This window comes from Mesocricetus auratus, unplaced genomic scaffold (genome assembly GCF_017639785.1).
Source record: "Mesocricetus auratus isolate SY011 unplaced genomic scaffold, BCM_Maur_2.0 Super-Scaffold_15014, whole genome shotgun sequence".
NCBI classification, from domain to species: Eukaryota; Metazoa; Chordata; class Mammalia; order Rodentia; family Cricetidae; genus Mesocricetus; species Mesocricetus auratus.
In genome coordinates, this window is record NW_024429186.1 from 8,323,216 (window position 1) to 8,337,876 (window position 14,661).

Below are 14,661 nucleotides of genomic sequence, written 5' to 3' on the forward strand. Positions count from 1 at the left end.
AAAGAAACTTCAATGCAAGAATGTACTTCCCCAAAACCATTTGATAGTAACTTTCACACCTTACAACCCAATCTCTTAAATATTGAGTTGTATTTGCTAATAGTAACAGATTATAACTACAGAAAAGTAAATAAATTAAATTCTCGACAATGCTTTAATCTTCATCCATAGACCAATCTGGCTAAATTTCACCCTTACATGTGCATGCTTTAATAAAAAGTATAAGCATATTCTATATACCAGAGAGTCATTATCATACCTAACAAAAACAGCATAATCCCTGGGAATGAGCAACAATGTTACGCTCTCTAGACTGTCTACAATGTATAAATCTAACTCTAGCAATGACGGCAGATAAGGAGCAAATCCCTTCTGTCTTTCTCTGGTAGCAGTGGTAAATTAATCTGACCACTTTAGAAAATTATTTGGCACTGACTTCTTAGCTGAACAGATGAGACATAAAAATAGGTCAAAGAATGTTTCTGCAGTAATGTCTGTAGTGAAAACTTGAAGTAACTTTCCTCCACTGACAGAACGAACACTGTAACTAGGCAGATGAGATCAAATGTAAGGGAAGGCCACCTGTAAGACATGATGATTAGTCAAAGCAAAAGAGGCCAGACATGTAAGAGTCCAACATTCCAGGCCACTGCACTCAGCACTATTCAAGTAAGCTCTTCTACAGCACACGTTAGGGACCAGAATTTGTACTGGGTACATTCCATCACTCACAGGGCAGCTTCCCCCAGACTAAAGCCACATCTAAGAGGGCTGTCAGATACTAACAGGGATAAGTACATCAGAAGCAGTAAACTGATGACCACAAGGAAAAACGTTACAAGACTCCAGATGATTCAAGCTGTATAGCAAATAGTTTAAAAAAAAATAATCAAGACTGAGCTGGTGAAACCCGGAGAAACAGCTGACCTGAGCAAGGGGAAATCTTGGATCCCAGACTGATGGCTGGGAATCCAGCATGGGATTGATTCAGACCCTCTGAATGTGGGTGTCAGTGAGGAGGCCTATGCAATCTATGGGGCCTTGGGTAGTAGATCAGTATTTATCCCTGGAACACAAATGGACTTTGCATGCCCATCCCACAATGAGGGATGCCCTTTCAACCTGGACACTTGGGGGAGGGCCTAGGCCCTGCCCTGAACGAAATGACAGATTCTGGAGATTCCCCATGGAGGGCCTTACCCTCCCTGCGGAACAGAGTGGGGATAGGGGTGCTGGGGAGTGGAGGGGGAGAGGAGGGGAGGGAGAGGGAGCTGGGACTGACATGTGAAACAAGTTTGTTTCTAATAATTAAAAAAAAAAAAGACCCTGAATTTGCCAACTGTATGCTGAGACATTTTCACAGCCCAACCATCTCTTCATTCAACTGGTACTGTACATTTACTCACCACATGCAAAAGGGAAGAACAGGTTAGACAAACAGACCAAACATACCATGTTCCTACATGCAGTCTTACAGTACAGAGAAGACCATCCAATCAACAGTATACTGGGTAATCAATGAGGTAAGACGGTGAGTGGTTCCTATTTCACAGGGAGTTGAAGATCCCTCTAGCAGTCTCACCTAAGGAAATGGACACCTGGGAGAATACTTGTTCTCCAGACAAGAGGACAAAGAAGGCATTAATAAGGGTGCTCTAAATAAAGTCACAAGGGCAAATACTAGTTACACAGCTCAGGGTTGCAATGAAGTGGGATGTCCTTCTGTGTGCTGCAAATATGTGTTGCTTTATTGGTTGATAAATAAAACTGATCTGGCCAATGGCCAAGCAGAATATAGGTAGGTGGGAAATGCAAACAGGCAGAATCAGGAAGATGCCATGTAGCTGCAGAAGGGGTAAGATGCCAGAACATTACCAGAAGAGGGCTTCAGATACCATGGAACTGGAGTTGCTTACTGTGTGCACTGCAATGTGGCTGATAAGAATCAAACCCAGGTTCTCCAGAAGAGCAGCCAGTGCTCATAACCACTCGCCCAACTCTCCAGCCCAAATGTGATTTAAAAAAAAAAAAAAAGACAAATTCCTTCATGACTGACCCCTCTTGTACATTTTGTTTTGCCTAAGTCAGCAAGCACCAGACTGAGCCTAGGATATGGCAAACTGTGTATAAAGTCTTTTTGGTGTGCTGTGTGGCGAGTCTTTGAGAGATTGTTACTAATGCTTTGTTAAACTTCAACTGTGTTCCTACACAGGCCAAATCCAAACCTGAATGGTTTTGCAAGCACTGCCACCTACCCAATCCACAATCATGTGGTCTCTAGTCCTGAAAAGCTCAAAGCCTCCTGGCACTACATGTTTGACTTCCTCAACACTAAGCCTGCATCCTAGGCAGGAGAGCTATAAGCTCTAACCTGGAACAGCATGAGTTACTCCTCAGTCCCTGCTCTGTTCTAACCCCGAGGCCATTAAGAATTTCCTAATGATAAGTATAGGACCTCTCATCCACCCCACTGTCATCACCACTATTGCTGTGAGTGTAGGTGTGTGTTCCCATTTTGTAGCATCTATGTGGAGGTCAGAGTACACTATGAGTTGGTCACTCTGTCCTTGCATTGTGGTACACGGGGCGTTGTTGTTAGTTATTTTGTACACTGTGAAGATGTGTCTTTGCCAAGGCGCCTTCTCGTTGGTTTAATAAAGAGCTAGATGGTCATGAGCTAGGCAGGAGGTGTTAGGTGGGAGGGTCAGACAGAGAACTCTGGGAAGTAGAAGGGTGAGGCAGAGAGAGACACAGAAGAAGCCAGGTCAGACTTGGAATGAGTCAGCCACACAAAATGGATAGACGTAAAGGCCACATGGTAGACCATAGATCTATAAAAAGATGGGTTAGTTTAAGTTATAAGAACTAGTTAGGAACAGGCCTAAGCTATTGGCCAGGATCTTAAAATTGAATCTGGGAGGTGACAGGAACCACTGAGCCACCTTGCCCATCTCATAACCACCATCTACTTTTCTGGTTGCTTCACATCTCAATTTCTCAAAGACAATGTGTCTCAGACAAGAGGTTCTGCAAATGTCAGCACTAGATTTCTGTCTTGATCCAGCTAGCAGACTCCTACTCACATTTCAACTATTCTCCTAAATCACTGAGGGTCTTCCAAAGTTCTCCCACGAGGAAGAGGCACTTCTGGTGGTCAAGGAAATCATCACAGGAGATACCTGGTACCAAAATAGGTGAAGGGTCAAATGCCCCCTTCCAATTGGTGAGTATTTTCAAGTCTGACAAGCTGCCACTCTTTAACTCTCACTACACCATGGCAAACTAAATGACACTCAGGTCTTTGTCCCTTACATATCAAACCACTGTTTCTCAAGTAATGTTCTATGTTCATAATGGATTACTGTTTCAACTCTGTGGTTCCTGTCTATGCCCCTGAATTACTTATACTTCCCTAACTGTGTCTCTCTACAAGGCAGATTTTCTCGACATATCCCATAGGCTGCATCTCCCACTAAATGATTTTTACTTAGACATAACCCAAAGCAACTTGTGAAATATTAGTGATATTTTAAGTACTTAATTACCCTTGACTAACCAAAGTAGCACATGAAAGCAGATGTGTGCAGTAAATGTAGTCTAGAGACCTAAGATCTAAATTGACTACTAACTAGCTGTGAGACTGCAAACATCTGATAAGAGAACATAGGAAAAATGTTCTCATTGCCACGGGAATACAAACTTTCCAGATCCTTTACTACCAAACATGTAAAACTGCCCCCCCATATGAATAAAAATCAACCTCACAAAATAAACTCGTTCAAAACAACCCCAACAAGAAACTATGGCAGAATACTACACAAGCAATCTGCACACCTAAGAGAATAAATACATGATCGTGGAAGAGGGAAAAGAATGGACATACCATTGAGTAAGAAAAAATAAAAACAAGAACAGAGCTGGTACTTGCACACCTTTAATCCCAGCATTCGGGAGGCAGGGGCAGGCAGATCTCTGTGAGTTCAAGGCCAGCCTGGTCTACAGAGTGTGTAGCGCTGGCAGTCCTGGAACTGGACGGAAGGATGGACAGAAGGAAGAAAGGAAGGAAGGATCACAAAAAAGGAAGATGCACATGGGGGTGGGGTGGGGCGGGGTGGGTTAGTGCATGATAAAAAAGTTTACAGAGCGCTGGAGAGATGCCTCACTGGCTGCTATTCCAGGATTCAAGTTCAATTACCAGCACCCACATGGTGGCTCACAGGCATCTATAATGGGATCTGGTGCCCTCTTCTGGCATGCAGGTGTACATGCAGGCAGAACACTGTATAATAAATCTTTAATAAAAAAATAAAAGGTTTACAGGAACATTCTCAAACACCAAGCAGTTGTTTTTTAGTAAGAAACCTGGGTTTTTATGTTTTTCTTTTCTGTGTCTTTGAAATAATCAACAGTAGGCAAAAATTGTTACTTTTAGATTAGTTTTTGTTTTTTTTTTCCCCTCCAGTGACAGTTTCTCTGTGTAGCCTTGGCTGTCCTGGTACTCCCTGTATAGACCAGGCTGGCCTCAAACTTGGAGATCTGCCTGCCTCTGCCTCCGGGAGTACTTGGATTGAAGACATGCGCCAGCAGCTTAGTTTTCAAAGTTTGTTCAACTTTTAATGAATAATGAGTGGAGTATAACAGTAAAACTGGAATGTATTTTACAAAATACCTCTTAGGGAGGTGTTATATGTACACTTGTAGGCTACCACTCAGGAGGCTGAGGCAAAGGATCCCAGTGTTGAAGCCAATCTAGCTACACAGTGAATTCTAGCCTTGGGGTGGGGGCATATTAATTTTATATATTCAGTAGTTTCCTTGTAGGTCTACTAAAAATAAAATATTAAAGTTAAATTCTGATCTCAAGGATTCTAGTATGTGAAGTCAAGATACAAGATATGCTAATTAGAAAGAACCAAGGGGGGGAACGACACACCAAAGAAAAGAGGTAAAAAGATACTAACATAACCCTGACCTAGAAGAAGTATTATGAATGGAAAGAGAATCAAGACTGGGAACAGGCCAGGAGTGATGGCACACACCTCTGATCTGCAGCACTCCAGAGGCAGAGGCAAGAGGATCTCTGTGAGGCCAGCCCAGTCTACATAGTGAGTTCCAGGACAGCCAAGGCTACAAAGAGAAATCCTTGGGGGGGGGGGCGCTCAGACGTTAAAGTAAACGCTAGACTTGCAACTACACCCCCAAACACAAAACAAAGCAAAAACCCACCAAACACTGGAATAAACAAAAAGACTCTAGGAGCTCAGACTGGGAGGAGCAGGGTTGGAGCAAAGCACAGCTGGCCAGTGACCTTGGGTTCTTATTTCATTCCGGGTCTCTCTCTAAGCTGTGGAAAGCCGTAAGCTGAGTGAGTCATGGATACAGGGCTCAGAAACCCTTGCTCTTCCCCAAGAGCACTGTGAGTAGAACACATGCAGGAGGACAAAGAAAAGAGACCTTCAGAAGCAGACCATCTGAAAAGAAAAAAATTCCAGCACTAAGGAAGACAGGGAAACTGGGTGCCTAAGATTCTCACAGAAGCAGGGCTCAGGAAAACAAAGCTTTCTTTACATATTACAAGGATGTAAATTTTTCACTTTCTTTTTTTCCCCTGCTCTGTAAGAAAGCATGTTCAAAATGACATGAATTGACTTTGTAAATCACTGTAAATGCTCAAAGAGATGAGTGAAAAACAAGCCATACCAGGAAATATGCAGAAAGCTTTTCTGTAGCATGGTAGAGGATCAGAAACGCTAAGCAGGGTGTGGTGGTGCACACCTTTAGTCCTGGCAGGGGGATCTGTGAGTTCCAGGCCAGAAGTGCATAATACCGAAAGAACATTGTGATGTGATTTCAGTTATAAACCTCATAAATGCCATCCATAAACTCCACTGGAAATTTCTCAAAAGAAAAACTTGTTTTATTTCTTAGTTATATGATGAAAATATAGACCTTCAAACAGCAAGGAATTATGGCAACATGGCACATATAAAATAAGTCTTAAAAGGCAACATGAATAAACAAAAAATACAATTAATATCCTGATCAGAACCTCTCTACTCCTCCCCCTCCAAAACAATGGCTCAGGTATTGCCAGTAACACTGCCAGTACTGCTAGGCTGAGGTGCAGCTCAGTGGTTGAGTACTGACCTAGGACTGTGGACCCTGGGTTCCATCTCTGCATTCCCAGCTGAGGGGTTACATATTTCATTGGAAAAAAACATTTTCTGGGCTAGAATGTCTCATCTTTTGGCATGTGTGTACACCACACAAGTCAGAAGGGCTCATCAGATCCCCCCCAAGTGCTCTGACGGCTGAGCATCTCTCCAGCCCACTACTTCCTTTCTGCTCTGATCCGATCCTTAGTTACACTCATTATTACCTTACACAGCATTCAGGAGTATGTAAAAGATAATGAAGTCATAGGCTAGAAATATTTAAATTAACTGGCCATACTTCCAACTCAAAACTGTGAGACAGCAGTAACAGAGAATTTAAGTAACAGTCTTGCCTTTAAGACACCACATTATCCAAGGAAGGTGGGAAATAAAGGAGCTCAAGACTTACGTTTTGCTTCTGAAAGATTCTGATTAGGTGACCAGACCAACATGCCAAGATTGTCTCGTTCTTGACTGCGCCTTGCCAGTTTGGCTTCGTAGAAAGAAAATAAAAATCGTATTATTATAAGTTAGCAGCTATAAGCAGTAAATATCACCAGTACTCTGATCTTGTAAGCCTTAGAATGACATACCACCTATCCTTCACCTTACACCCTTACTAATAATAAATAACTTTAAGATGATATCTTAAGAAACTCATAAAGTTCACTAAAATGACTTACATGGGGGATGGAACATTTTGCAATCTGTGGATCTTCACCCTTTGTGGGGGCTGAAAGACCTTTTCACGGGGGTTGCCTAAGACCACCCTGCATATCCTGCATCTGATTCATAACAGTATCAAAATTAGAGTTATGAAGAAACAAGGAGCCGGTAAGTGGTGGCACATGTCTTTAGTCCCAGCACTCGGGAGGCAGAGGCAGGCAGATCCCTGAGTTTGAGGTCATTCTGGTCTACAGAGCTAGTTCCAGGACAGCTAGGGCTGCTACACAGAGAAACTTAATCTGGAAAACCCACCCCAAAAAGGAAAATAATTTTATGGTTGGGGGTCAGCACACATGAGGAACTGTGTTAAAGGGCTGCAGCACTAAGAAGACTGAGAACCACTGTCTAAAGGATGAAGAGACAGAAACGTGACAAATAGAAGTGGAACCGCATGCCCCTTTGTAAGTTTTTTGTATTCCTGATGGGTCTGGAACTTGCTATGGAGACCAGGCTGGTCCTGAGCTCATGGAAATACACCTGTCTCTGCCTACCGAGTGTTGAGATTAAAAATAGGCACCCCATTCCTGGCCCAGAATGCCTTTTAAAAATAATTCTGCTTAGCACAACTTTAATCCCAGCACTTGGCAGGCAGAGGCAGGCAGATCTCTGTGATTTCCAGGCCAGCCTGATCTACAGAGCTGAGAAACCTTGTCTGGAAAAAGAAAATTATGGTTTATAAAAATGTCCATTCTGCATAACCCCCATACACATACACAGAAAAAAAAATTAACAGTCCACTGATCAAACCATTTTAATGAAGACACTGAACCCATTTCATGAGTTTGAAACTCTCATTGCCTCTTAACCTATTGACATGAGTTTTGGAGTAGACAAACATTCAAACCAAAACAACATTATCACCAAAGAAAGTACTTAGCAGAAACCTGTGTGGTAGTGCATGTGCCAATCTCAACGCTTAGGAGGCTGAGAAGTTCTCAGGCAGCCAGAACTACAGAGCAAGATCCTATCAAACGAGAAACCCTCTGATGGACTAATGGAAGGTGGGCAAAGGAGGGAGGGCAAGGTTAAAACCCACAAACAGGTCAGGGGGAGGAAAACCGGAGCTCCACGAGTAACTACTTACTATACCATGCTTCCTAAAAAGTACAAAATCTGGGCTGCAGAGATGGCTCAGCTGTTAAAGACCAGACTCACAACCAAAAATAAAAGTACAAAATTCAAAACAATGCCCAAGTTTGGTGATAATGTGGAGAAAATGAAACTCTCTGTACTGATGGTAGCAATGAGAAATGCTACTAATGCTCTGGAGGGAAAGTCTAGCATTTCTCCAAATGGTAATATATCCATGCAATAGAATACAACTGAGCAATAAAAACAAATGAGCTAAACACATAAGAACATGAATGAATCTCAAAATATTTAAGCTAAAGAAGAGTTACAAATACAGAAAAGGGGACACTTTTAGAATGAATCCCATGGTGGTGGGCAGGAACTGTTGGTAACAACATGCACTCGTGAGTTCTATTACCAAAAGAATTATAGCTTTGTGTACACATGCATCAATCTATTTCCCATCTGTCCACTGAGAAAGCCTTGAAGGAAGGAAAACTAAGCACAGTAACTCCCAGATGGGACTTCTAAACATGTCTTCAATAAAATAACAAAGATATCGTCAAGAAATGTTTTATTTCAGGGCTCACAAAATTACAAATGATCCTAGAGTTTTTTCTTATACCACAAAATAAGATTTTCAAAGACCAGGGGGGTTATATCTTCCACTAGCCAAATCTCAAACAATTTGAGCAACAAAATAAATGATACGATGGTTATGTCTTCAACCCCAGCACTTGAGGGAGACAGAGGCTGGAGATCTCTCTTGAAAAGTTTGAGACCAGCCTGGTCTACTTAGTGAGTTCCAGCCCAGTCAAGGATACACATTGAGACCCTGTTCAAAACAAAACAAAACGAGGATGTGGTAGCTCACACCTACAATATTAGCATTTGGAAGGTTGAGGCATGAGAACCCCCACAAACCAGGGCTACAGACTAAGAGAGAAAGATACAGAAAGCAGAAGCAAGAAGAGAGAAAGGAAAGGAGAGGTGAGTTAATCTTTCAAAATAAGTACTCTGTAAATGAACAAGAAATTGTAAAGCTTTATTATTTATTTATTTATTTATTTTGGTTTTTACAAGACAGGGTTTCTCTGTATTGTTTTGGAGGCTATCAGTCCAGCCCAGCCTCAAACTCACAGAGATCTGCCTGCCTCTGCCTCCCGCAGTGCTGGGATTAAAGGCGTGCGCCACCACGCCCGGCTAGGCATAGTTCTGAGATAGGTACTGAGGCTATCTATACACTGTCAACCAGAACACCAGCAATGAGTGACTCAGTACAGTAGTAAATGGGCTGTTTGTGACTGCCAACTCCCCCACCCCCACAGATACACAGCTTACCTAACAGGTACTGTCTAATGCCTGCCATCAGCAAGGCCCATAGCCACCCAAATCACAGACTCAGGGTGTCTGCAGTCTCCCTCTGCCCAGCCCTTGGAATTCTCGTCCATGCGCAAGGCTCCCTCCATGTCACATCCTGGAGTGCAATACCCAGAAGAGCTCCCTGGTTCTTTTTTTTTATTTTAATTTATTAGATATACAATCTTCTACCTGCATGCCAGCAGAGGGCATCAGAGCTCGTTCAAGGTGGTTGTGAGCCACCATGTGGTTGCCTGGAATTGAACTCAGGACCTTTGGAAGAACAGTCAGTGCTCTTAACCGCTGAGCCATCTCTCCAACCCGAGCAGCCTGGTTCTTAAGAGCTACAGCTTGGGGCTGGAGAGATGGCTCAGTGGTTAAGAACACTAGCTGCTCTTCCAGGGGTCCTGAGTTCAATTCCCACCACATAGTGGCTCACAACTTTCCATAATGAGATCTGGTGCCCTCTTCTGGCGTGCAGGGATACATACAGGCGGAACTATATATTACATAATACATCCTTTTGGTTTTGGGACCACTAGGTCCTCAATCTTTCACTGTCCTCTGAGCCATTCCTGGGATCACTCAGCACCAGAGCCATGGACCTAGTGGATGTGGCATTGCCACCAAAGCAGGTGCAGAACATTTTTGAATTTTCAGAGCAGCCTTCCCTGTAGCACACAAATGGTCAGGGCCCAGTGCCTTCACCCCAGTACTTCCTTCTGAATGCATTCTCCCATCCACCTGCATTGCTGTCTGTACTGAGCAGTTACTATTCCTACAATATAAATGATATCCAAAAACATTCTGAAAGTTTCTCTATGAGTGGAACTGCTGTTCCTGGGTTACTCCCTGTAGCCACTGTTGCCCTCCAGCATTCTAGGAACCTTACTGTCCCCAACACTTCATAACCTGAAGCTTTTTAACATTTGTTTCTCTGCCCTGGAGGTCCTGGAACTTGCTATGTAGACCGGGCTGACCTCATACTCACAGAATCTGCCTGCCTCCCGAGCCATGGAAATAAAGGCATGCACCACTACACCCAGACCTAGGCACTCTTCTATATTCCGTTTTTTGTTTTGTTTTTTTTCTTTTGCAAGACAGGGTTTCTCTGTAGCTTTGGAGGCTGTCCTGGAACTAGTTCTTGTAGTTCAGGCTGGTCTTGAACTCACAGAGATCCGCCTACCACTGCCTCCCAAGTGCTGGGGTTAAAGGAGTGCGCCACCAACGCCTGGCTGGTACTCTTCTATGTTAACTGAACATTAGTAACCATTTACTTTTTCTTATTCAGTTCTCTTCATTTTTTTGAATTTATTTTATTTCCCAATGAATAACTAAAATGTTTTCTTTTTATTGCACATGTAAACATCAGTATGCCATGTGTGTCTGGGAGTTACAGACATTTAGGAACTGCCCAATATGGGTGCTAGACCCTCTGGAAGAGCAGCAGGCAGCTCTTAACTGCTCCCCAGACCCACCCAAATAAAGCTTCTGTGAACGGCTGCATGGGAGTTTCATTGAGAACATGTGCTAATTCTATTTCCCTGAAGAGTGAGTTTCCTGGGTCAGTCTTCTAGTAATAGTTACTTCTTTATAAAAGACTGTCTGCTTGTTTTTGAGTGGCTTTACTATAATTCACTTACTTCAGCAAAGTAGTAAAATTCTTCCTGCTTGTCAGTAGTTTTGCCTAGGCCTTTAAACACTCTGCAAGTGAATAGTGCATTTACACAGTGGCTTTAAGTTTCTCCAATGTTAGCCGGGCGTTGGTGGCGCACGCCTTTAATCCCAGCACTCGGGAGGCAGAGGCAGGAGGATCTCTGTGAGTTCGAGGCCAGCCTGGTCTACAGAGAGAGTGCCAGGACAGCCTCCAAAGCCACAGAGAAACCCTGTCTCGAAACAAAAAAAAAAAAAAAAAAAAAGTTTCTCCAATGTTTAGTAATACTGAAGGGCTTTTCATGACATGCTACTTGTATTTTTTGGTGAAGTGACTGTGTAGACTTTTCGCCTATCTTAAAAAACAAAAACAAACCTGGCTTATTGGCTTATTATTGAGTATAATAAGAATTCTTTATGTTAGACATGAATATGCAAATGTTTTCTCAAAGTATGCAGTGTATCTCTCAATAGTGTGTTTCAAAGAATAAAAGTTGTTAATCAAAAAACTGGAATTTGCCTGGCGTTGGTGGCACATGCCTTTAATTCCAGCACTCGGGAGGCAGAGGCAGGCAGATCTCTGTGAGTTGAGGCCAGCCTGGTCTACAGAGCGAGTTCCAGGACATCCTCCAAAACAATACAGAGAAAGCCTGTCTGAAAAACCAAAAAACCAAAAAACAAAAACAAAAACAAAACCCCTGGAATTTAGGAGGTAGGAACAGAGATGGCTCATTAGTTAAGAATACTTACTGCACTTGCATGATGTCTTATAATCCGCTGTAACTCCGGTTATAGGAGGTTTGATGTTCTCTCCTGGCTTCCATGGTTACAAAGTGCCATGGTGCACAGACATACAGACCCATGCACACTAAAGAAGTTTTGTTCACAACTATCAGAAATTAGACAGCACACAATTCCTGAGATGCAGGCCAATGTCGGCATCTTCATACAGTGGGCTAGTACACAGCAATAAGAGTAAGTGCTAACAATAGGCCAGGCGTTGGTGGCACACGCCTTTAATCCCAGCACTTGGGAGGCAGAGGCAGGCGGATCTCTGTGAGTTCGAGGCCAGCCTGGTCTACAAGAGCTAGTTCCAGGAGAGCCTCCAAAGCCACAGAGACCCTGTCTCGAAAAACAAAAACAAAACAAACAAACAAACAAGTGCTAACAATAAATAAATAAATAAATAAATAAATAAATAAATAAATAAATGCTGACTATTGATTTAGACAAGGTTCTGTCTTCAGGATAGAAACTGAGGAGAAGAAGTGTGATGCTTTATATTAGAATGCCAACCACGGGATCAAGTTGGAATGCTTATTTTCCAGTTGGTGGATTATTTTAGAAGGACCAGAAAGTGTGTGTGGCCTTGTTGGCGTTGAGGTTCTGAAAGTCAACTACAGGCCCAGACTCACTTTCTCTCTGCCCCCTGCTTGTGGATCAGATACTGCTCCAGCGACACGCCTGCCTGTCTGCCTGCCTGCCTGCCTGCCTGCCTGCCTGCCTGCCTGCCTGCCTGCCTGCCTGCCAGAGACTCACCCTCTGAAATTGGAAGCAAGCTCCCAACTAAATTCTTTTATAAGTTGCCTTGGTCATGGTTCCTCGTCACAGCATTAGGTAAGACAAAAGGTCAAGGTCAAAGGTTGTCTTCTCTATTCACACAGCATTTTAGGGAAGGTAAAAAGAAAGACTGAGCAGAGACCAATGGTTTCCAGTACAGAGGTGAGGGAGGGTTAAGAAAAGCTCAAGAAGCCCGGTGGTGGCAGCAGTGGCGCAGCACACCTTTAATACCAGAACTTGGGAAGCAGTGGTATCTGTGAGTTCAGGGGCCAGCCTGGTCTACAGAGTGAGTTCCAGGACAGCCAGGGCTATACAGAGAAGCCTTGTCTCAAAGAAAAAAAAAAAAAAAAAGGGGGGGGGACTCTAGCACGGAGCTGAGGCAGGAAGATCAACGTTGAGATTGAGGCCAGCCTGGCTACATAATGAGTTCAAGCCATAGAGAGAGGAAGGAAGGGGTAGGAGAGAGGAAGAAGGAAGGAAAGTAGGAAAGTCACACCATTGTTTCTTGAAGGGATCAAAGACAACCGAAATTCATAGGTTCTGCTTTATGTACACTGAGGAACTCTAAGACGAAAGGAAAGTACCTGCCACTGTTTCTAGATAATTCTAAGGTTGTTGTTTCCAGTCAATAGATGCCAAGTGTTAGAGCATTCAGAATAAACTCAGACCTGCCTGGAACAAGAAGGAGCACAGGAAAGCAGAAATCACCAATAGCAGCATCAACAGAGAAGGCTCACACTAATGACAGGAAGTGCAGTTGTGCAAGCTCTGTCTTACAAGAACTGACATTAGGTAATGAATGCGCTATAGCAACTCCTCACCTAGATGCAATGTACACAGAGCAACACAGCAATGGTATCACTGCTAACCAGGCCTACAGTGATTGCTGTACCTTAATAAGCATTTAAAAGAAAAGCAGAAGCCAGAGACTGTATACCTTCAAAGCCCTGGCCAAGAGACACTGAGATAGGGCCCAAATGAACGTTGGTATGTACTGCTTAGCTCTGTGGAAATTGACTATGCCTTGCTGGCCTTACATTCCTCAGCTCAAGCCATCTCCCGTGTTCTTCACCCTTAGCGAGATGAAGTAGGTGGCTGTAAGGTATTAGGTAGATCAAGTTAACATCTACACTCAGATGATAAGTAACATCCACCAAAAGGCTGGGATTTGGAGAGAAGGTATTGAGAATGATGCTTAAGTCTGCCTCACACAAGTCAAATCCCTTAAAATGAACCTCTAAATATCTACACATGACATCCTCTGCAGTTCTCTCGGGGAAGCCTTGCGATAGTAGCTATAGAACTTGGTTTAGTACAAAATATAGAAAAGTCTTTAATGCTCACTGATGGGGATGAAATAAACTATGGAATTTAAAAGAGTTAAAAACAAAAAATTAGCTCTACACCAGTTTCATTATAAAACTCAAGTTATTATAACAAATATTGTTTATAAATATTAATATAAAATTGGCCCTTCCCAGCTTTCTTAAAACGGGGACTCTGAAAGTTTAGCAAATTTCTAAATATACAATAGCCAGAATTGAAATTCAAGCATGTAATGAACAAGTGTCTCTGTAGTAATGGCCCATGTTGCATCATGTGACATCACAGCAAACAGTCTTGGGTCTGAACTCTCACCCTGTGTATATTGAGCTATGCCTAACATCAATCACAGCACCCAATGACAGCAAACACTGTCTCAATTACCTCCACTCAGGTTAAAAGCCTATTGTATGTTGGGTGTTGGTGGCGCACGCCTTTAACCCCAGAACTCAGGAGGCAGAGGCAGGCAGATCTCTGTGAGTTCAAGACCAGTCTGGTCTACAACAGCTAGTTCCAGGACAACCTCCAAAGCCACAGAGAAACCCTGTCTTGAAAAACCAAAAACCAAACAAACAAAAACTACATTTTACAAACAAAAAAAGAAGCAAAACTCTGAATGTATGATTTTGTTTCTTAAAAACAGTGTGTTCAATTTAAAATCATTTACTCCTACAATATCCTTCTAGCATATTTCCTGGTTATGATTTGAAACCATTAATTAGCTGTCTTTCCATAGGGCCATATTTTATCAACTGTTTGGGAAGGTAACAATTTCCACTTTATATTCCCAGTGACATTGGTTCCTATTCTCCCT

General features: G+C 42.8%; 1 protein-coding gene across 1 annotated transcript in view; it reads right to left on the reverse strand.

Annotated features, from left to right (window-relative positions):
- The window catches only part of Rcor1 (REST corepressor 1), a 66,235-nt gene that overhangs the window by 24,582 nt on the left and 26,992 nt on the right, over nt 1–14,661 (reverse strand). The window contains exon 3 of the mRNA XM_040742448.1: nt 6,565–6,648. Within this exon, the coding sequence (XP_040598382.1) occupies nt 6,565–6,648 (84 nt within the window). The remainder of the gene's footprint in view (nt 1–6,564; nt 6,649–14,661) is intronic.